Here is a 21,362-nt window from a genome sequence, read left to right on the forward strand (position 1 = left end):
TGTTGGGATTATAGGCATGAGCCACCATGCCTGGCCTAATTTTATTTTTAATGTTTATGTATTCTTTCATCAAGTAGATAGACAGTAATGCCAGTTGGTCACCAATGCTCTAACTTTGCACTGTTTTAAACAGGTGAGTATCTGTGTGTATAAAGCTTCTCCCCAGTATCAAGTTATTTCCTTAGGATAGATTCCTAGAGGTGGGGGTACTGAATTAAAGAATATGAAAATGGAAAAAAGAACTTTAAAAAAAGAATTAAGAAGCGGGGCACAGTGGCTCACGCCTGTAATCCCAGCACTTTGGGAGGCCAAGGAGGGTAGATCACGAGGTCAGGAGATCAAGACCATCCTGGCTAACACGATGAAACCCCGTCTCTACTGAAAATACAAAAAAATTAGCCGGGCGTGGTGGCAGGTGCCTGTAGTCCCAGCTACTCGGGAGGCTGAGGCAGAAGAATGGTGTGAACCTGGGAGGCGGAGCTTGCAGTGAGCAGAAATCGCGCCACTGTGCCTGGGTGACAGAGCGAGACTCCATCTCAAAAAAAAAAAAAGAATTAAAAAAAGAACAGAGAGGGGAATCACTATGAAGAAAGACTGCAGCATGAAGCCTGTGAAACTGCATAAGCAAAGCATTTAGGGCAATGCCTGGTCCGCTGGTGAGAGATGATGGCCAAGCACATTTCAGCATCTCAGAAGGAAGCAGATGTCAATACTTACAGTGGCCAACCCCCATGGCTCCATAATGATTGGACACGGCAATGAGGTCGTACACATAAGGCCTTGCTGACGGGTTACAGACAAACTCAGACATGTTCAGCCCTCTGAGCACAAAACACAAAAATAGTTCTTGAATATGTTAAACCCAGACAAAGTAGTTAGAGTAACCCAGCAACCTCTGTTATGCAACAGAGCAGAACACAGGGAGGCACTCAAACTATTCGAGAAAGACCAAGATGTAAGGGGCCCTAGGGTCCATGTTCTGACCACTGACATATTCAGGGTAGAAAATGGGGCCGGGTGTGGTGGCTCCTGCCTGTAATCCCAGCACTTTGGGGGGCCAAGGCAGGTGGATCACCTGAGGTCAGGAATTTGAGACGAGCCTGACCAACATGCTAAAACCCTGTCTCTACTAAAAACACAAAAATTAGGCCGGGCACCGTGGCTCACGCCTGTAATCTCAGCACTTTGGGAGGCTGAGGCGGGCAGATCACAAGGTCAGCAGATTGAGACTATCCTGCCGGGCGCGGTGGCTCAAGCCTGTAATCCCAGCACTTTGGGAGGCCGAGACGGGCGGATCACAAGGTCAGGAGATCGAGACCATCCTGGCTAACATGGTGAAACCCCGTCTCTACTAAAAATACAAAAAAACTAGCCGGGCGAGGTGGCGGGCGCCTGTAGTCCCAGCTACTCGGGAGGCTGAGGCAGGAGAATGGCGTAAACCCGGGAGGCGGAGCTTGCAGTGAGCTGAGATCCGGCCACTGCACTCCAGCCTGGGCGACAGAGCGAGACTCCGTCTCAAAAAAAAAAAAAAAAAAAAAAAAAAATACAAAAATTAGTCGGGCATGGTGGCACATGCCTGTAATCCTAGCTACTTGGGAGGCTGAGGTAGGAGAATCGATTGATCTCAGGAGGTGGAGGTTGCAGTGAGTAGAGATAGTGCCATTGCACTCCAGCCTGGGTGACAAGAGCGAAACTCCATCTAGAAAACAACAACAACAACAAAAAAAACCGCCAGGCGCAGTGGCTCAACGCCTGTAATCCCAGCACTTTGGGAGGCAGAGGTGGGCGGATCATGAGGTCAGGAGATCGAGATCATCATCCTGGCCAACGTGGTGAAATCCCATCTCTACTAAAAATAAAAAAATTAGCTGGGCTAGTGGCACGCACCTGTAGTCCCAGCTACTCAGGAGGCTGAGGTAGGAGAATCGCTTGAACCCAGGAGGCAGAGGTTGTAGTGAGCCGAGATCGCGCCACTGCACTCTGGCCTGGCGACAGAGCGAGACACCGTCTCAAAAAACAACAACAACAACAACAACAACAACAACAACAACAACAAAAGAAAATGGGAGAAACTTTCTGGGTAACTCCAGCACCAGACAAAATGGTGATGAGAGGGTCTAGAGATACACACAGAGGGCTTCAGCAACTATGCAGAAATGGCTGTTCTTAACAGAATTACAATTGGTGCCATAATAATTTAAACTCAGCCAAAACAGGCCCCAGAAAGCTTTCTTCCTCCAATTCTTTATTTAAAATTTCTCAAACACACAGAAAAGATAAATAATTTTTTTTTTTTTTTGAGACGAAGTCTCACTGTGTCACCCGGGCTGGAGTGCAGTGGCATGATCTTGACTCACTGCAACCTCTGCCTCTTGGGTTCAAGTGATTCTCCTGTCTCAGCCTCCCGAGTAGCAGGGATTACAGGCGTGCGCCATCATGCCTGGCTAATTTTTTTTGTGTGTGCTTTTAGTAGAGATGGGGTTTCACCATGTTAGTCAGGCTGGTCTCAAACTCTTGACCTCATGATCTGCCCGCCTCAGCCTCCCAAAGTGCTGGGATTACAGGCGTGAGCCACTGAGCCCAGCCAAGATAAAGAATTTTTACAACAAATACTTATTAGCCATTACCTGGAGTCTCCTGCTGACATGCTATACTTCATGTATCTATTCTTTCCCCCAGAAAGCATTTTAAAATGTACATTTTGTGGGCAACTCCCTTTTCTTTTTTTTTTTTTTTGAGATGGAGTCTTACTCTGTCGCTCAGGCTGGAGTGCAGTGGCACAATCTCGGCTCACTGCAAGCTCCACCTCCCAGGTTCATGCCATTCTCCCGCCTCAGCCTCCCGAGTAGCTGGCACTATAGGTGTCCGCCACCACACCCAGCTAATTTTTGTATTTTTAGTAGAGACGGGGTTTCACCGTGTTAACCAGAATGGTCTTGATCTCCTGACCTAGTGATCAGCCTGCCTCGGCCTCCCAAAGTGCTGAGATTACAGGTGTGAGCCACCACGCCTGGCCTACTTTTTTTTTTTTTTTTTTTTTCAGAGAGGAGCTTGCTCTGTCACTCAGGCTGGAGTGCAGTGGCACAATCTTGGCTCACTGTAACCTCCACCTACTGGGTTCAAGAGATTTTCCTGCCTCAGCCTCCCAAGTAGCTGGGATTATAGGCATGCACCACCACACCCACCTAATTTTTGTAGTTTTACTGGAGACAGGATTTCACCATGTTGGCCAGGCTAGTCTCCAGCTCCTGATCTCAAGTGATCCACCTGCCTTGGCCTCCCATAGTGCTGGGATTACAGGTGTGAGTCACTGTGCTGACCTCTTTTTTATTTTTATTTTTGAGATGGAGTCTCGCTCTGTCACCAGGCTGGAGTGCAGTGGCACGATCTTGGCTCACTGCAACCTTTGCCTCCCAGGTTCAGGCGATTCTCCTGCCTCAGCCTCCTGAGTAGCTGGGACTACAGGTGCGTGCCACCACGTCCAGCTAACTTTTGTATTTTTAGTAGAGATGGGGTTTCACCATGTTGGCCAGGATGGTCTCGATCTCCAGACCTTGTGATCCGCCCACCTTGGCCTCCCAAAGTGTTGGGATTACAGGCGTGAGCCATCATGCCCAGCCTATTTTTTTTAAATATATTTTTTATTTTTTGTAGAGAGGAAGTCTGTTTCCCAGGCTGTTTTTGAACTCCTAGGCTCAAGTGATCCTCCCACCTTGGCCTCCCAAATTGATGATATTACAGGCGTGAGCCACTGTGCCCAGCCAGGGAACATCTATCTGTTGACTTACTTTCCTGTTCTTAGTTACGGTCTGTACCGTGGGGCTTGAGAGCATATGAGTAGACAACCAGTCCCAGTCCCTACCCCAGGGACAGGACCATGGCAGGTCTGCAGCCCAACTGCATCCCCCAATAATAACCCAGCTCTCCCTGGCAGGCTATTCTTGGTTGCCTTGTCCCCTATTAGACTGCCTCTAAGGTGAGGCTACCTGTGACAGATGATGGACAGGAAAAACAGGATAGTTAGGTAGCCTAAGTGACCTGAGAGGGAAACTAGCAGTGGCAGGGATGACTGTGAACAGCCTGTGTCTGGGCAAATGCTTCCACTGAAGAGTCTCTTCCCCGAAGATGCAGGATAGGGACAGGAGGGGTAACTACAGCTAAACTCTGACCTCCTAGAGCCCAGCAACACACATCCTTACTCAGAAAAGTTTTTGGTGGCAAACCACTCAGCCTATCAGTGCCAAGATTTTCTGCCTGTTTTTAAATGTTCCTAACACCGTAGTCACCATGACCCACCTGATTGGGAATTCTACAACTGTGTCGAGCTTATCCCTCCAGTATCTGTTGTAGGAGAAACGTTTGAGGTGGACCACCAGGATCTTGGGCAAGGACCATAGGTCAAACTTTTTTGTTGCCTGTTGATGCTTCTTACAGTTGGGACAGTACCTGAAAAGAAAAACCTCTACTAAGTAGGGCAGGCAGGCAGCCGGTACCACCTGGGCATTCATGCATGGAGGCACAGCTGCAGTCCCCTGACAGCTGCCATCCTTTAGGTCAGCACTCAACACTACTGCTTCTGGCCAGGGACCTGTCTTCCAAAATGGGGTGATGGCTTTCCTAGGAAACATCAACTCACAGAGGACTATGTTGTAGGGTTGGCTATATAAAGAAGTGACACATCCAAATACAAAGGGGTTTATGTGCACAGATGGTCCTGGCAGATCTGAGTCCTGGGGTGCATGGGGCCTCTGCTCAGAAAGTGAGGAGCTGCATACCAGGGGTCATGCTCCCCAAGGGTCTCCATGGTGGTGAAGAGCTCTATGCAGTCTCTCAGGGCCACTGTGGTCTTCTTCTTCTTCTGAGGCTGCAACATGCTCACATGCTTCTCGTAGGCCTATGGGAAACAAAGCACTCAGTTCTGCTGGAGAAAGAGATCTTACTGCATTAAGACACGAAGGCCTTCAGAGGCTCTCCCACCTGGAATGTAGTAACCTTTCTAGAGACTCTGAACATAAAATGACAAACTCTTGAAGTGCTTTTCCTTCTCAGTCTTAAATATAACTTGCTAAATTGCTGTGCAACTGGTGAAAGTGATCGCAGTCCACATCCAGAGCAGAAATCAGCAGACACCACCGACCACAAACCCCAAGGGACCTACCTCAGATTCTTGCTCATCATAGTAAAGGCTCCGAGTTTCACTGTCCCAATCGATGGCCAGTGTAGATCGAGCTGAGGAGGACCAAAATGTCACTTGTTATGGAATGGCAAGCAACAGGAGAGGCTCTCCAAGTGACAGGAGTGAGAAGGATCACACTCAGGCCACACCATCAACACCTTCTCCCCCATCAGCAGCCACTGCCAAGAGCAATGCTCTGCAATGGGCCAGCCCTTCTGACCCCCAGACCCAAAAAGCCTTTGGCAAAGACTTCCTTAGTGATACAGATAAGCTACAAAGGAACTAACTATGGAGAATTCTGAAAGGGCACAGGTCAAGATGGAGTAATAGGGCCCAGATTTATCGTCCTACCACAAACCAAAAAAAACCTAAAAATGGATGAAACAATTGTTTTCAGACATTGGATACAGCAGGAAGGAGATCCCTGAGAGAAGGGGAAAAAAAGAGACCCCTACATCGTCCTAACTTATTGCCTGCAGGCAGTTGCCAGGACTTAGCATAGGCAAGAGAGGGAAAGATTAAGCTGAAGAGTCGAAGACTGGAGTTTGAGAAGATGGCTAGAATTTGCAAGGCATTCCAGCCTGGGCAACATAGTGAGACCCTGTCTCTACAAAAACTATAAATATTAGCTGGGTATGGTGGTGCGCACCTGTAGTCTCAGCTACTCAGGAGGGTGAGGTGGGAAGGGAGCTGAAAGACAGAGATGCTTCCCCTCCCCCAGCTGGCACGTGTCCTCACTGGCCAATTGTGCTTTTCACACAGCCCCTCGGAATGCCTCTTCCTATCTGTACAGCAGTCTCCATTACAACCTCCATGTGACGGTGAGGCTACAAAATCCATGACCATCCTCTGAATGGATCACATTTCTTGAGCATTAATGAACAAAATAAATATGCGTTTATTCTTATAAGTGAACAAGTATGGGGAAATGTTACTGCCAAGAGTGGCCATGGGAAAGGTTATTGACCCACAGCAAACTCCCACAGAGGGAGTGGAGAGAGACCTACTTTCCTCCGAGGTCATCGAGGACCAAGGAGAAAAGCCTGAAAGGTAGGGAGACCTTTGAAACAGTCCTTAGGGGGCTTCAAGCCAAGGATCATACGAGTGTCTGCTTCTGGAGGCACAGAGACTGTGAAAGCCCAATGCGGTAAGTATCGAGTGCAAGGATTTTTGAACAGATCCTAAGTCCCTAAAGCCCAGCTTGAAAGGTCAGAAAAAGTGCTTACAGTTGAGTTTAAGTAGTTTTCCATCAGTTGCAAGTGAATTTATGTCAGCTGTTCCATAGGAGTTCACAAGACTGAAGGTAAAAAGCCTTTTTGGGCAGGGCTGGCCTTTGATCTTCTTTTGTGTGGTCTTAGTGGGGTCATTTCCCAGCTCATCTTCCCCACTGCCTTCTGTTTCTGAAAGCTGCTCTTTGCCTTCTTCCTGATGCTCCATTTCTTCCTCATCTTCTCCTGGCACATAAATGGAAAACAATATGTATATAATTTCCCACCATTTCAATGTTAAAAATTTTATTTAATACATAACTATGGTGTTTCCTTCCAGATTTTGTTCTGTGTATATGAAATTAAATCTATTCCTTTGCATTTAACTTGAAGTCACATGTGACCCTCACCATACCCTTGCAAGACAGGCAGACTGGGCACTGCTATTCCATGATGAGGAAGTACAGGCTCAGAGAGCTTAAATGAGCCACCTGCAGGCACAATGAGATTCAGCAGCCCTGCTATCCTGTCTAGTGGCCATCACAGCACATGGTCTCTCACTCTTGCAACTTCATCATTAGGCCCACAGAAAGAAAAGGGCGTAAATGAAACACATATTCAACACTCAAGAAGACAGCTTGGTGAGAAACACTATCTTTCATCCATCCATCCATCCATCCACCCATCCATCCATCCATCCATCCACCCACCCACCCACCCATCCATCCACCCACCCACTCACCCACCCACCCATCCATCCATCCACCCATCCATCCATCCATCCATCCATCCGAGACAGTCTCACTCTAGCCATTCTTTCTATCTATCTATCTATCTATCTATCTATCTATCTATCTATCTATCTACCTACCTACCTACCTACCTACCTACCTACCTACCTACCTACCTATCTATCTGAGATGGAGTCTCACTCTGTCACCCAGGCTACAGTATAATGGCACGATCTCGGCTCGCTGCAACCTTCACCTCCCGGGTTCAAGCGATTCTCCTACCTCAGCCTCCTGAGCAGCTGGGATTACAGGCATGTGCCCATGCCCAGCTAATTTTTATATATTTTTTAGGAGAGACGGGGTTGCACCATGTTGGTCAGGCTGGTCTTGAACTCCTGACCTCAGATGATCCACCGGCCTTGGCCTCCCAAAGTGCTGGGATTACAGACGTGAGCCACCGCACCTGGCCCTATTTATTTATTTTTTGAGATGGAGTCTCACTCTCGTCCAGGCTAGAACACAATGGCGTGATCTCAGCTCACTGCAACCTCCGCCTCCCGGGTTCAAACGATTCTCCTGCCTCAGCCTCCCGGGTAGCTGGGACTACATGTGCGTGCTACCACATCCGGCTACCTTTTTCTATTTTTAATAGAGACAAGGGTTCACCATGTTCACCAGGATGGTCTCTATCTCCTGACCTCGTGATCTGCCCGCCTCGGCCTCCCAAAGTGCTGGGATTACAGGCGTGAGCCACCGCACCTGGCCGAGAAACACAGCTTAAAGGTCAATTGTCTTTTTTTTTTTTTGAAGCCGAGTCTCACTCTGTTGCCCAGGCTAGAGTACAGTGGTGCAATCTTGGCTCACTGCCACCTCTGCCTCCCAGGTTCAAGCAATTCTGCTGCCTCAGCCTCCTGAGTAGCTGCGATTACAGGCACGCACCACCACGCTCAGCTAATTTTTGTATTTTTTAGTAGAGACAGGGTTTCTCCATGTTGGCCAAGCAGGTCTCCAACTCCAGCCCTAAAGTGATCTGCCCTCTCAGTCTCCCAAAATGATGGGATTACAGGCGTCAGCCACCATGCCCAGCTATTTTCAAATATTATAATAAACACAAATATTAAGTATTCAGTTCCTCCAGAAAAAAACCTATCCTGAATTTTCCTTTAACTAGTATTTACTAAAGGTCTCTTAGGTGCAGGTTTACCATGCTAGGTCCCAGGACTCCATAAGGGGAGCACACAGTCTAAAGGGAAAGTTAAAAGTATCAAATAAGTAACTTTAGCAAAGATGGGGACCACTCCAAAAGGTGGTGTAAAAGGAACAGAGAAGAGCAGATTTAAAACAAAGAGTCTACATACTTGATCAGTAAAAATGGAAATTCTGAGAAAAGGAGAATGTGCTATTTAAAAGCCCACAACCCCTGGCTCTCATGGAGGTTCCTTTCCAAACTTGCTTAACTCCTGAGACATGACACTGTCCCTTTACACACAATAAGCCTGTCCCCCTCCTACACTGGCAAGGAAAAACCTGCCCTGCCTGATGCCTGTCAGAGAAGGGCAGAACCCAAAACTGCCTCAGTCCCACTCAGGAAATGAGCAGTGCCCTCATACTCATAAGAACTCTGTCCTGGCTCATGCCACCAGCTGCCAGTTACCTGGACAATGCCAGGAGCCTTGGGCCAATGCAGTCAGAATTAAATGCCATGGACTGTATTTCACAGGATGAGAAAAAAAGCAGCCTATGATCCCAGCACCTTGGGAGGCTGAGGCGGGTGGATCACCTGAGGTCAGGAGTTTAAGACCAGCCTGAGCAACATGGTGAAAATCCATCTCTACTAAAAATACAAAAATTGGCCAGGCATGGTGGCTCATGCCTGTAATCCCAGCACTTTGGGAGGCCGAGGGGGGTGGATCATGAGGTCAGGAGATCGAGACCATCCTGTGAATGGTGAAACCCCATCTCTACTAAAAATACAAAAAATTAGCTGGGCGTGGCGGTGTGCGCCTATAGTCCCAGCTACTCAGGAGGCGGCGGGAGAATGGCGTGAACCCAGGAGGCGGAGCTTGCAGTGAGCCAAGAGCGCGCCACTGCACTCCAGCCTGGGCGATGGAGCAAGAGCCTACCTCAAAAGAAAAAAAAAAACAAAAAAAAAAACCTTTGTGCTTAAACAAGGTCTGAAGTCTACACACCAAGATTCACCTGTAGGATTCAAAAGGTGACACTCATTGTCCCAGACATGCCTAAGAAGCAGGGTTAGCAATAAAAATAGCAAACACACTCACAAGATGTTGTTACTGATTGAGTGCCTTTCATGTGCCCTGTCCTTTAAGCATATGACCTCAAATTGTAATCGCAGATCTGTGAAGCAGATATCTTTTTGCAGATAGGTAAACCAAAGTTCAGAGGGATGAAGTGACTTGTTCAAGTCCACCCCACACCTTGAGCTGGGGATCAGAGTGCCTTAGCTTCCAGAGTGCCACAGATCACCCAGGGTCTGTTCAGAGACTACCATTACCATTCCAACACCTGCTGGTGGACCTATACACGAAATATATTCCTATTTTATCCCTAGCGGGAAATGAACATAACATTTCAGGCAAGAACAAGAAGCCAAATATTGGGGCTGGGTGCAGTGGCTCACGCCTGTAATCCCAGCACTTTGGGAGGCCGAGGTGTGTGGATCACCTGAGGTCAGGAATTTGAGACCAGTCTGGCCAATATGGTGAAACCCCATCTCTACTAAAAATACAAAAATTAGCTGGGCATGGTGGTGGGCACCTATAATCCCACCATTGCACTCCAGCCTGGGTGACAGAACGAGACTCAATCTCAAAAAAAAAAAGAGAATCCAAATATTGGCCGTATGTGGTGGCTCATGCCTATCATCCCAGCACTCTGAGAGGCCAAGGTGGGTGGATTGCTTGAACTCAAGAGTTCAGGACCAGCCTGGGGAACACGGGAAGACCTTGTCTCTACAAAAAAAAAAAATAATAAAAGAAAAAGAAATTAGTTGGATATGGTGACACATTCCTGCAGTCCTGGCTACTCAGAAGGATGAGGTGGGAGGATCACTTGAGCCCAGGAAGTCCAGGCTGCAGTGAGCCATGACTGCGCCACTGTATTCCAGCCTGGGCAACAAGAGCAAAACTCCATCTCAAAAAAAAGGAAAGAAAGAAAAGAAAAAGAAAAAGCAGAAAAGCAGGATCCACTGAAAGCAGCTACCCAAGATCACTCAGAGAATCAGCAGGGGACCTAAAGGAGTGTGTGGATCACCTGAGTGAGAACCTGTCTCAAAAAAAAATAATAATAAATAATAATAATAATAATAAAACTTAACCCTAAAATGCCAAAAATAATTTGGAGTATCTCTTGAAGACAGAGCCTTGTGGTCATTATTTTTAAAGTAAATTCTCGGCTGGGCACAATGCCTCAGGCCTGTAAGCCCAGCACTTTGGAAGGTGGAGGTGAGCAGATCACTTGAGGCCAGGAGTTCAAGACCAGACTGGCCATGATGGAGACACCCTGTCTCTACTAAAAATACAAAACTAGCCAAGTGTGGGTGGTGCACACCTATAGTATCAACTACTCGGGAGGCTGAGGTGGGAGAATCCCTTAAACCCAAGAGATTAAAGCTGCAGTAAGCCAAGATTGCACCACTGCACTCCAGCCTGGCCAACAGAGTGAAACTCCATATAGAAATTAATTAATTAATTAATTAAAGTTAATTCTCACTTTCTAGGACACCATGTCTTGGAGGAATCTGGACATTTGGTTTTGCAACTGATAATTTTTTGTTGTTGTTGTTTTGTTTTTGTTTTTGTTTGAGGAATCTTGCCGTGTCATCCAGGCTGGAGTGCAGTGATGCGGTCTCAGCTCACTGCAACCTCCGTCTCCTTGGTTCAAGCAATTCTTGTGCTTCAGCCTCCCAAGTAGCTGGGATTACAGGCACACACTGCCATGCCTGGCTAATTTTGTATTTTTTAGTAGAGACAGGGTTTCACCATGTTGGCCAGGCTGGTCTCGAACTCCTGATCTCAGATGATTTCCATGCCTTGGCCTCCCAAAGTGCTGGGATTACAAGCATGAGCCATCGCGCCCATCTGCAACTGAGAATTTATGTGCTGGGCGCAGTGGCTCACACCTGTAATCCCAGCATTTCAGGAGGGCAAGGTGGAAGGATAGTCTGAGCCTGGCAGGTTGAGGCTGCAGTAAACCATGATTGCACCACTGCACTCCAGACTGGGTGATAATCAAGCACCTACTCCTCTTTTTTTTTTTCTTTTTTTTTTTTGAGACAGATTCTCACTCTGTTGCCCAGGCAGGAGTATAGTGGCACGATCTCAGCTCACTGCAAGCTCCGCCTCCCGGGGTTCACGCCATTCTCCTGCCTCAGCCTCCCGAGTAGCTGGGACTACAGGCGCCTGCCACCATGCCCAGCTAATGTTTTGTATTTTTAGCAGAGGCAGGGTTTCACCATGTTAGCCAGGATGGTCTCGATCTCCTGACCTCGTGATCCGCCCGCCTCAGCCTCCCAAAGTGCTGGGATTACAGGCATGAGCCACCGCGCCCGGTCTTAAGACCTTACTCTCAAAAAAAAAAAAAAAAAGAAAAGAAAAAAAGCCAGGCGCGGTGGCTCACGCCTGTAATCCCAGCACTTTGGGAGGCTGAGGTGAGCGGATCACGAGGTCAGGAGTTCAAGACCAGCCTGGCCAAGATGGTGAAACCCATCTCTACTAAAAATATAAAACTCAGCCAGGCATGGTGGCATGTGCCTGTAATCCCAGTTACTCGGGAGGCTGAGGTACAGCATTGCTTGAACCTGGGAGGCAGAGGTTGCAGTGAGCCGAGATCGCGCCACTGCACTCCTGAGTGGGCAACAGAGCAAGATTCTGTCTCAAAAAAAAAAAAGGCCGGTGGCTCAAGCCTGTAATCCCAGCACTTTGGGAGGCCAAGATGGGCGGATCACGAGGTCAGGAGATTGAGACCATCCTGGTCAACACGGTGAAACCCCATCTCTACTAAAAAAATACAAAAAAACTAGCCGGGCAAGGTGGTGGGTGCCTGTAGTCCCAGCTACTCGGGAGGCTGAGGCAGGAGAATGGCGTAAACCTGGGAGGCAGAACTTGCAGTGAGCCGAGATCCGGCCACTGCACTCCAGCCTGGGCGACAGAGCGAGACTCCATCTCAAAAAAAAAAAAAAAGAAAAAGAAAAAATTTACAGGACTAACTTGAAAGACATATATGGTTTTACAGAAATAAAGCCACTGAGTCACCTAAGTCCCAAAAAGAAAAGTGACATGTCAGGCGCGGTGGCTCACGCTTGTAATCCTAGCCCTTTGGGAGGCTAAGGCAGGAGTATAGCTTCAGGCCAGGAGTTCAAGACCAGTCTGAGCAATATGGCAAGACCCCTGGTCTTTACAAAAAAATTTAAAAATTAGCTGGGCATCGTGGCATGCACCTGTAGTTCCAGCTACTCTGGAGGCTGAAGTGGGACAATCACTTAAGCCCAAGAGTCTGAAGTAACAGTGAGCCATGATTGCACCACTACATTCCAGCCTGGGTGACAGGAGTGAGACCCCTATCTGGGAAAAAAAAAAAAAGGGAAGATTCCACAAGGTAGCAAAGTTGGACAACAGGGACTGGCAGAGTGGAATGTTGTAGACCTAGCTCCTAAGTCTGCTGCTGTAGGCAGAGCCCCAACCCAGTCCCAACCCCCTTCTCCCATGTGTATAACACCTTTAGAAGAAGAGGGAAATCAGGGGGTATTTGGTCAGTCACAGCCACACAGCATGGTGCATGCTTACCTTCACAGCTGTTCCTGGAGCCATTGCAGGTCCCTGGCTCCAAGGGTGAGCTGCCAAAATCATCAGGTAAAGGCTGTTTCACATAGCGGCTTCAGAAAGAGAAAAAGAGAAGGAAGAAAAAAAGATTGTTAGTTGTAACATTTATCTATTTTTTCCACCATGTGGCTAAGAAGTAGTTCATAATTTATATGGATGACAGCTACTCACAAAGCAATTTATGTAAATAAAAGTGCTTTAGAATTATCCACTGGGCCGAGTGTGGTGGCTAATCCCAGCACTTTGGGAGGCCGGGGCAGGTGGATCACCTGAGGTCAGGAGTTCGAGACCAGCCTGGCCATCATGGTGAAACCCCATCTCTAGTAATACAAAAATTAGCTGGGCGTGGTGGCACATGCCTGTAATCCCAGCTTTACTCAGGAGGCTGAGGCAGGAGAATTACTTGGACGTAGGAGGCAGAGGTTGCAGTGAGCCGAGATTGTGCCACTGCACTCCAGCCTGGGCACAGAGCAACTTTGTCTCAAAAAATAAATAAAATAAAATAAAATAAAATAATAAAATAAAATAAAATAAAATAATGTGGTGGCTCAGTATTTTAAGAAATTAAAAACACAAATGGCCAGGCATGGTGGCTCACACCTGTAATCCTGGCACTTTGGGAGGTAAAGGTGGGCAATCACCTGACGTCAGGATTTCCAGACCAGCCTGGCCAACGTGGTGAAACCCCATCTCTACTAAAAATACAAAAATTAGGCCAGGCATGGTGGCTCATGCCTGTAATCCTAGCACTCTGGGAGGCTGAGGCGCGAGGATCACTTGAGGTCAGGAGTTTTGAGACCAGCCTGGCCAACACAATGAAACCCCCTCTCTACTAAAAATACAAAAATTAGCCAGAAATCACTTGAATCTGGGAGGCGGGGGTTGCAGTGAGCCGAGATTGTGCCACTGCACTCCAGCCTGGGCAACAGAGCGAAACTCCATCTCAAAAAAAAAAAAAAAACACACACACACAAAATTAGCCAGGCTTGGTGGTGCATGCCTGTAATCCCAGCTACTTGGGAGGCTGAGGCAGCAGAATCACTTTAACCCAGGAGGTAGAGGTTGCAGTGAGCCGATGTCGTGCCACTGCACTCCAACCTGGGCAACAGAGCAAGATTCCATCTCAGAAGGGAAAAAAAAAAAACAAACCCACAAGAAATTAGGTGTCTAATTAAGCCAATGAACACTCTAAGAAAGTTTGTCTCGAGTCTGATGTGAAAGTCATGTGGCACCATAATTTTTTTTTTTTTTTTTTTTTTTTGAGACGGAGTCTCGCTCTGTCGCCCAGGCTGGAGTGCAGTGGCCGGATCTCAGCTCACTGCAAGCTCCGCCTCCCGGGTTCACACCATTCTCCTGCCTCAGCCTCCCGAGTATCTGGGACTACAGGCGCCTGCCACCTCGCCCGGCTAGTTTTTTGTATTTTTTTAGTAGAGACGGGGTTTCACCATGTTAGCCAGGATGGTCTCGATCTCCTGACCTCGTGATCCGCCCGTCTTGGCCTCCCAAAGTGCTGGGATTACAGGCTTGAGCCACCGCGCCCGGCCAGCACCATCATTTTTAAAGGTATTTCCCAATAATCCTAATTTCTAGCTTCAGAATGATAGTGGAACACTTCAGAAATAAAATACAAATGCCATCAAAGCACTAGCCTCCCTAACATGATTCTAAGAGGACTGGACTCCTAGGATCAAGGTGCCTAAGATGTGCCAGGTGGCTCATCCCAACAGCACCTGCCCTGGCCCATCCAGGGGCTGGCACAAGTGCATTTTTTTTTTTTTTTTGGAAATTGAATCTCGCTCTGTTACCCAGGCTGGAGTGCAGTGGCGCGATCTCGGGTCACTGCAGCCTCCAGCCCAGAATCAAGGATTAAGCGATTCTCCTGCCTCAGCATCTCAAGCAGCTGGGATTACAAGCACCCACCAGCATGCCTGGCTAATTTTGTATTTTTAGTAGAGATGGGATTTCACCATCTTAGCCAGGCTGGTCTCGAACTCCTGACCTCAGGTGATCTGCCCGCCTTGGCCTCCCAAAGTGCTGGGAGTACAGGCATAAGCCACCACGCCTGGCCTACAAATGCATTTCTTACAGAGGTGAGCATGTAGGATCAACACAGCCACTTGGTAGCAGCTGCCACTCTACTATTACTGGGTATATCTTGATCTCAGATAACAACCAAATCACATTCCTGCCACCAACCTGATACGATCACAAACAGCCTGGTACAAAGACTCAAGGGTTAACTTGTGCTTGGGGACAGAAAGCAGCAGTGGCTGCCCATATAGCGCTGACCCAGAAGAAGTACTTGATGGCCTGGACTTCCTCTCCCTGAAGTAGACTGGAAGCGTGACACATTCTGAGCCGTCCACGGAAGTGCTGCAGACCTGGTACCTGTGTTAATCACACAAGAGGGCACCTTTAGCAGTAGGTCCTTGTGAATAACAGAGCTCTCAGCTGAAGCTATGTGGTGGCCAGGGCTACCATTACTGGGACAGAGAATATTTGAGTAGAAAAGGTGGCCATAACTATTGCCAAGATGTTTCTAGAGGTTGAGTCAGGAATCCAAAGAAGGACCATTGTCAGCACAATGTGAACCTATACAACCTGGGGCTGAGGGCTAACCGTGATACTCCTTCTTCCAACCACAGCCTCAAACTCTGTGGTCCTTCAACTGGGACCCAATACAGATAACAGCCATCATTCAGATCATCACTCTGAACACAAAGGCACACAGCTGGGTCCAGCCACCAAGTTCATCTTTTGTGATCAAAGAGCTCAACTTTAAAAAATGCATTGAGTTGGCCGGGCATGGTGGCTCATGCCTGTAATCCCAGCACTCTGGGAGGCTGAGGCGGGCAGATCATGAGGTCAGGAGATTGAGACCATCCTGGCCAACATGATGAAACCCCATCTCTACTAAAAATACAAAAAATTAGCCAGGCATGGTGGCGGGCACCTGTAGTCCCAGGTACTCAGGAGGCTGAGGCAGGAGAATGGCATGAACCCGGGAGGTGGAGCTTGCAGTGAGTCGAGATCTCTTCACTGCACTCCAGACTGGGCACAAGAGTGAGACTCCATCTCAAAAAAAAAAAAAAAAAAAAAAAAAATGCATTGAGTGCCCTGCCCTTTAATAAGACAAATATTGTACAAAGATGTACACCTAGGATATTAGCCAAAGGCTCTTTTTTTCCAAATGAGCAAGCAAATTTATAAAACTAATTGTCATCTTTGTTCAAAAACACTGAAGTAAAAGAATCATATCTAATTCTGAAAAATATCAGAGATAATCAAATAAACTGCTAGATACAAATCAATGATTTTGAAAAATGTGTCTTACTTAGTGAATACATGAAATTGAGGAGATTTATAGATGTTTTATCCTGGAACAGATGTTACCAAAATTGCTGGCAACTGACTGTAGTCTTTCCCTCTTCCTATAGGGGGAGACACAAACTTACTGATTCAAATTTTGAAACATGCATGTATGTGCGCGCGCACACACACACACAGACACGCACCCCTCCCCAAATGCCAAATGCCTAATGCCTAGCAAACAGTCCTGAATGAAGTTTATGCAGGAGGAATTTCTAAGAATACACAAAAATGTCCAAGGTGTGCGTGCTCTCGAGTAAATATTGTGGTCCAGCATAGTGGTAAAGAACTAGGCCTTGGAGTGCAGCCGCCCCAGGTTCCAGGTCCACATTGCCATTTTCTGCCTGCTATGACCCAGTAATAAGCATCTAACTTGTTAGTCTATTTATTCGGTGGACAATGGGATTACCCACTTTAAAGGGTGTGGTAAGAATTAAATAATTTAGTAGCACAGTGTACAAAACATTAAAAAATAGCAGATGCAGGCTGGGTGCGGTGGCACACGCCTGTAATCCCAGCACTTTGGGAGGCTGAGGCGGGCGGATTACGAGGTCAGGAGATCAAGACCATACTAACTAACACAGTGAAATACTAAAAATACAAAAAATTGGCCGGGCGTGGTGGCACGTGCCTATAGTTCCAGTTACTCAGGAGGCTGAGGCAGGAGAATGGCATGAACCCAGGAGACGGAGCTTGCAGTGAGCCACAATCACGCCATTGCACTCCAGCCTGGGCGACAGAGCGAGACTCTGTCTCAAAAAAATAAATAAATAAATAATAAAAAATACCAGATGCTGGCCAGGCGTGGTGGCTCATGCCTGTAATCCCAGCACTTTGGGAGACCGAGGGGGGAGGATCACGAGGTCAGGAGATTGAGACCATCCTGGCTAACACAGTGAAACCCTGGCTCTACTAAAAATACCAAAAATTAGCCAGGTGCGGTGGTGGGCGCCTGTAGTCCCAGCTACTCAGGAGGCCGAGGCAGGAGAATGGTGTGAACCCGGCAGGCGGACTTGCAGTGAGCCGAGATCGCACCACTGCACTCCTCCTGCCTGGGCGACAGAGCAAGACTCCATCTATTAAAAAATTTAAAAAAAAAACCCAGATGCTACTATTGCTTTCATAAAACAATTGTCAATTCATCTATAAAAGATATAAAAGAATTTGTTTTTCCAATGGTTGGCCCTTAGACCCTCTGAAAATTCCTTTGTTGGTGGTCTGCTAAGCTCCCCACAGGGTAATCCTCCAGTTCCTTTCAGCTCAGGTGTGTGAAAACACTAGTTTCTGGAATTTACGGAGACCATGTTAAGGGCTTGGGGTTATAAATGTCTGTGAAAGCAGACTTTCCCATGTTCTAGCCCTTGGCACAGTGTGAGCTCTTGGCTGTGTCTGTGCAAGTGAGAACAAATAGATCTTTGGTGCGGCTAGGAATTATTCCTTTTAGAGTGATCTAGAATTCATAGGCCCAAAAATGTAAAGGGAAGGAACTATCTCCTTTGCATACTGAATTCTTCAGCCAAAAACAAAAACCAAAACAAAATCCTAAAACCCTTTCTCAGCAGAGGCAAGTTCCTGAGTGAGAGGTAAAGCGGGAGGGACAGTACGGCTGTGCTCCATACTTCCTGGGCAAGTGGCTGCCTGGGAGCATCAGGCAAGTTCATGTATGGGAGCAGCAGGCAAGTTATTACCCCACTGTGCCTGGAAGAGGGACACACACACAATTACACAGAGCAGCCATGAAGCAGCACGTGGGAAGGCCGAGGAGACCTCTGTATTGTCCTCACAGAGATGAAAACACTCAGTCTCAGAGCTTACAGAATGAGCTGAAAACAGCGTTGTTTTTTTTCTTTTCTGAGACGGAGTCTCGCTCTGTTGCCCAGGCTGGAGTGCAGTGGCACGATCTCCGCTCACTGCAAGTTCTGCCTCCTGGTTTCATGTCATTCTCCTGCCTCAGCCTCCCGAGTAGCTGGGACTACAGGCACCCGCCACCACGCCCAGCTAATTTTTGTATTTTTAGTAGAGACGGGGTTTCACCGTGTTAGCCAGGATGGTCTCAATCTCCTGACCTCATGATCTGCCTGCCACGGCCTCCCAAAGTGCTGGGATTACAGGCGTGAGCCCCGCGCCCGGCCAAAAACAGCTGTTTAAATCAACCCTCTCTGTCATTTCTGCACTGGGGATGGCAGTATCATGGTACTCGCTGAGAAGCCACAACCTGTGGCAGAGAAAGGACAAGATCCTTCCGTACCACATCCCTACTACCATCTTCCCATCACACAGCTGTGATTCCTCTTAAAGAAAGGAATCTCTGATGGTAGGACCATCTGTAGGAGCGGTGATTTGGTCTTCTTCACAGGAAAAACTGTTGAAAAAAGGCTGTGGCTGTGCTGAGGAGAGTTATCAGAATGTCTAGCTCTGCAGAGCATGAGGGGTTGAGCACTGAGGGCTGCCCACGATGCCCTCAACACCCATCTCTTGCACCTAGGGGTCACGGCCAATCCACATGAGCAATGACTGCCCACATTTTTGTTCTGGAGATACGAATGCAGCAAAGTCTCCAGAACCGGTCCTCTGACCTGACCTGCAACAGAAACTGCTGAGTACTCACACGAAAATGTCATCTCGAGGCATGATGTGGTTTAAACCTTCATCCATTTGGAAAATTTTGTGGAATCGGTGATTATATACATCTGCGACCACCATCTAAGAATGAACAGTAATAGAAAGACCACAGAATGGCTAAGAGTGCCCCTACTAACTGCTTAAAACCCAGAAACAAATGAAAAAAAAAAAATACCCATACTCAAGTGTTGTCTCTAGAGAAACCACTACACAAACAGCCCCAGAGAGCTCAGGCCCAACGCTTGAGGAGGAGCAGCATGGCTGCCATCAGAATTGAACATGCTGGTAGCATCTGCCCTCGAGTGGCAGGAAGGGTGAGGAGTGTGGTGCTAACTAGAAACCAGCAGTTGTCCAGAGTCTCTGGAGTATTCCATAATATGCAATCTCTATGCCACTCTCAGTGCACAGAACTGACAGCAGAGTCCTACTCCTGGTCCTTTGACCATAGCTAGTGTGAACCCAATGAAGGAAAGACGGTGTTTCCTGGAGCTGGAAGGGACAGTCTCAGCCACAGTGTGCATAGTGAGTGAGGCATCCAGACATACACAAATAATCACATTTGTGCTGGCAATAACAGCAACCCCGAAAAAGTGGCTTCAAGGATGAAAGTAAACTCCAAATGCTATGAAGTATCCCAAATAGACCGAGTGCCACTGATCACCCCGCCTTACATTTTCTGCAGCAATGCCACACAGCCTGGAGAGAGCCTCGCACAGGTCGGACACAGCCCCCATCAGCGGCACAGTCACACGGTACTGCAAGAGAGAAATGGTCAAGGTCACAAGGGTGCCCCACAAAAGGTGGGAAATGAATTAGGAGAAGCAGGCATTACCAGGAGCAAAGGAGCCCTTCCAGAAACAGTGTAGGGTGAAGTCAGGGTATAGATGAGTCAGCAGTAGAGCAAACAAGCAAGACCTCTATGTCAGCATCCTCCTCAATACACAGCATGGGGGCTGGGCCATCTCTTTCTCTTCCAAACATTGCTTCATTTTATTCTTAATTATTCAGAGTACTTTCTAAAGAACTGCTAAAATTATACAAATTCAAATTGCCATCTGGTCCTACCTTTTTTTTTTTAATTTAATTTTTATTTTTTGTAGAGACAGGGTCTCAAACTCCTGGCCTCAAGCAATCCTCCCACCTCAGCATCCCAAAGTGCTGGGATTATACGTGTTGGCCACCAAGCCCGGCCTTAACTTTCTTTTTTTTTTTTTTTTTTTGAGACAGTCTCACTCTGTCGCCCAGGCTGGAGTGCCGTGGTGTGATCTTGGCTCACTGCAACCTCCACCTCCCAGGTTGAAGTGATTCTCCTGCCTCAGCCTCCTGAGTAGCTGGGATTACAGGTGCACACCACCACACTTGGCTAATTTTTGTATTTTTAGTAGAGACAGGGTTTCACCATGTTGGTCAGAGTGGTCTCGAACTCCTGACCTCGTGATCCGCCCACCCTGGCCTCCTGAAGTGTTGGAATTACAGGCGTGAGCCACCACGCCCAGCCTGCCTCAACTTTTTTTTTTTTTTCTTTTTGAGACAGAGTCTAGCTCTGTCGCCCAGGCTGGAGTGCAGTGGCGCAATCTCAGCTCACTGCAAGCTCCGCCTCCCAGGTTCACACCATTTTCCTGTCTCAGCCTCCCGAGCAGCTGGGACTACAGGCGCCCGCCACCATGCTCAGCTAATTTTTTGTATTTTTAGTAGAGACGGGGTTTCACCATGTTAGCCAGGATGGTCTCGATCTCCTGACCTTGTGATCCGCCTGCCTTGGCCTCCCAAAGTGCTGGGATTACAGGCGTGAGCCACCGCGCCTGGCCCTCAACTTTCTTTAGAGATAAAGAAACCAAAGACAGAGCTACTAAGCAATACAATTACTCAGTGAGCCATCAGCAGGGTTAGACACTAAGACCTGCTGCTCACACCTCTCATCTGGTCTAATCTTCTGTACAGGCTGTCCTAGATGATTTGAGGGTATATCTGAGTACAAAAAGTACCCTGCTTCTGGTTCTCCAACATTCAGATTCAAGAACCACTTAGTAAATCAGGTTACTTTAGTCGCGTGAATGAAGTGGCCAAAAAAGTGACAGAGGCCAGGTGCGATGGCTCACACCTGTAATCCCAACACTTTGGGAGGCCAAGATGGGCGGATTACTTGAGGTCAGGAGTTCTGGCCAACATGGTAACATCCTGTCTCTACTATGTCTCTACTAAAAATACAAAAATTAGCTGAGCATACAGGTACACGCCTGTAATCCCGGCTACTGAGTGGCTGAGGTAGGAGAATCGCTTGAACCTGGGAGGAAGAGGTTACAGTGAGCTGAAATCGTGCCACTGCACTCTAAAATGGGCGACAGAGCAACTCTGTCTCAAAAAAAAAAAGTGACAGAGAAGCAAAGAAGCCCCAAAGACCTTCACAATAGGCCTT

General features: G+C 47.7%; 3 protein-coding genes across 4 annotated transcripts in view; 1 reads left to right on the forward strand and 2 right to left on the reverse strand.

Annotated features, from left to right (window-relative positions):
- Window positions 1-21,362, forward strand: part of TCTA (T cell leukemia translocation altered) — a 405,836-nt gene that overhangs the window by 264,748 nt on the left and 119,726 nt on the right. The gene's annotated exons all lie outside the window — the stretch shown is intronic.
- Window positions 1-21,362, reverse strand: part of CCDC71 (coiled-coil domain containing 71) — a 224,062-nt gene that overhangs the window by 121,614 nt on the left and 81,086 nt on the right. The window lies entirely within an intron of this gene.
- The window catches only part of USP4 (ubiquitin specific peptidase 4), a 68,228-nt gene that overhangs the window by 2,912 nt on the left and 43,954 nt on the right, over window positions 1-21,362 (reverse strand). For both annotated transcript variants that reach the window (XM_050780752.1, XM_050780753.1), the window contains 9 exons: window positions 19,618-19,701; window positions 18,933-19,027; window positions 15,152-15,343; window positions 12,920-13,008; window positions 6,403-6,630; window positions 5,159-5,229; window positions 4,776-4,894; window positions 4,297-4,446; window positions 718-821 (listed from right to left, as the gene is read on the reverse strand). In XM_050780752.1, the coding sequence (XP_050636709.1) occupies window positions 718-821; window positions 4,297-4,446; window positions 4,776-4,894; window positions 5,159-5,229; window positions 6,403-6,630; window positions 12,920-13,008; window positions 15,152-15,343; window positions 18,933-19,027; window positions 19,618-19,701 (1,132 nt within the window). The remainder of the gene's footprint in view (window positions 1-717; window positions 822-4,296; window positions 4,447-4,775; window positions 4,895-5,158; window positions 5,230-6,402; window positions 6,631-12,919; window positions 13,009-15,151; window positions 15,344-18,932; window positions 19,028-19,617; window positions 19,702-21,362) is intronic.

This window comes from Macaca thibetana, chromosome 2 (genome assembly GCF_024542745.1).
Source record: "Macaca thibetana thibetana isolate TM-01 chromosome 2, ASM2454274v1, whole genome shotgun sequence".
NCBI lineage: Eukaryota > Metazoa > Chordata > Mammalia > Primates > Cercopithecidae > Macaca > Macaca thibetana.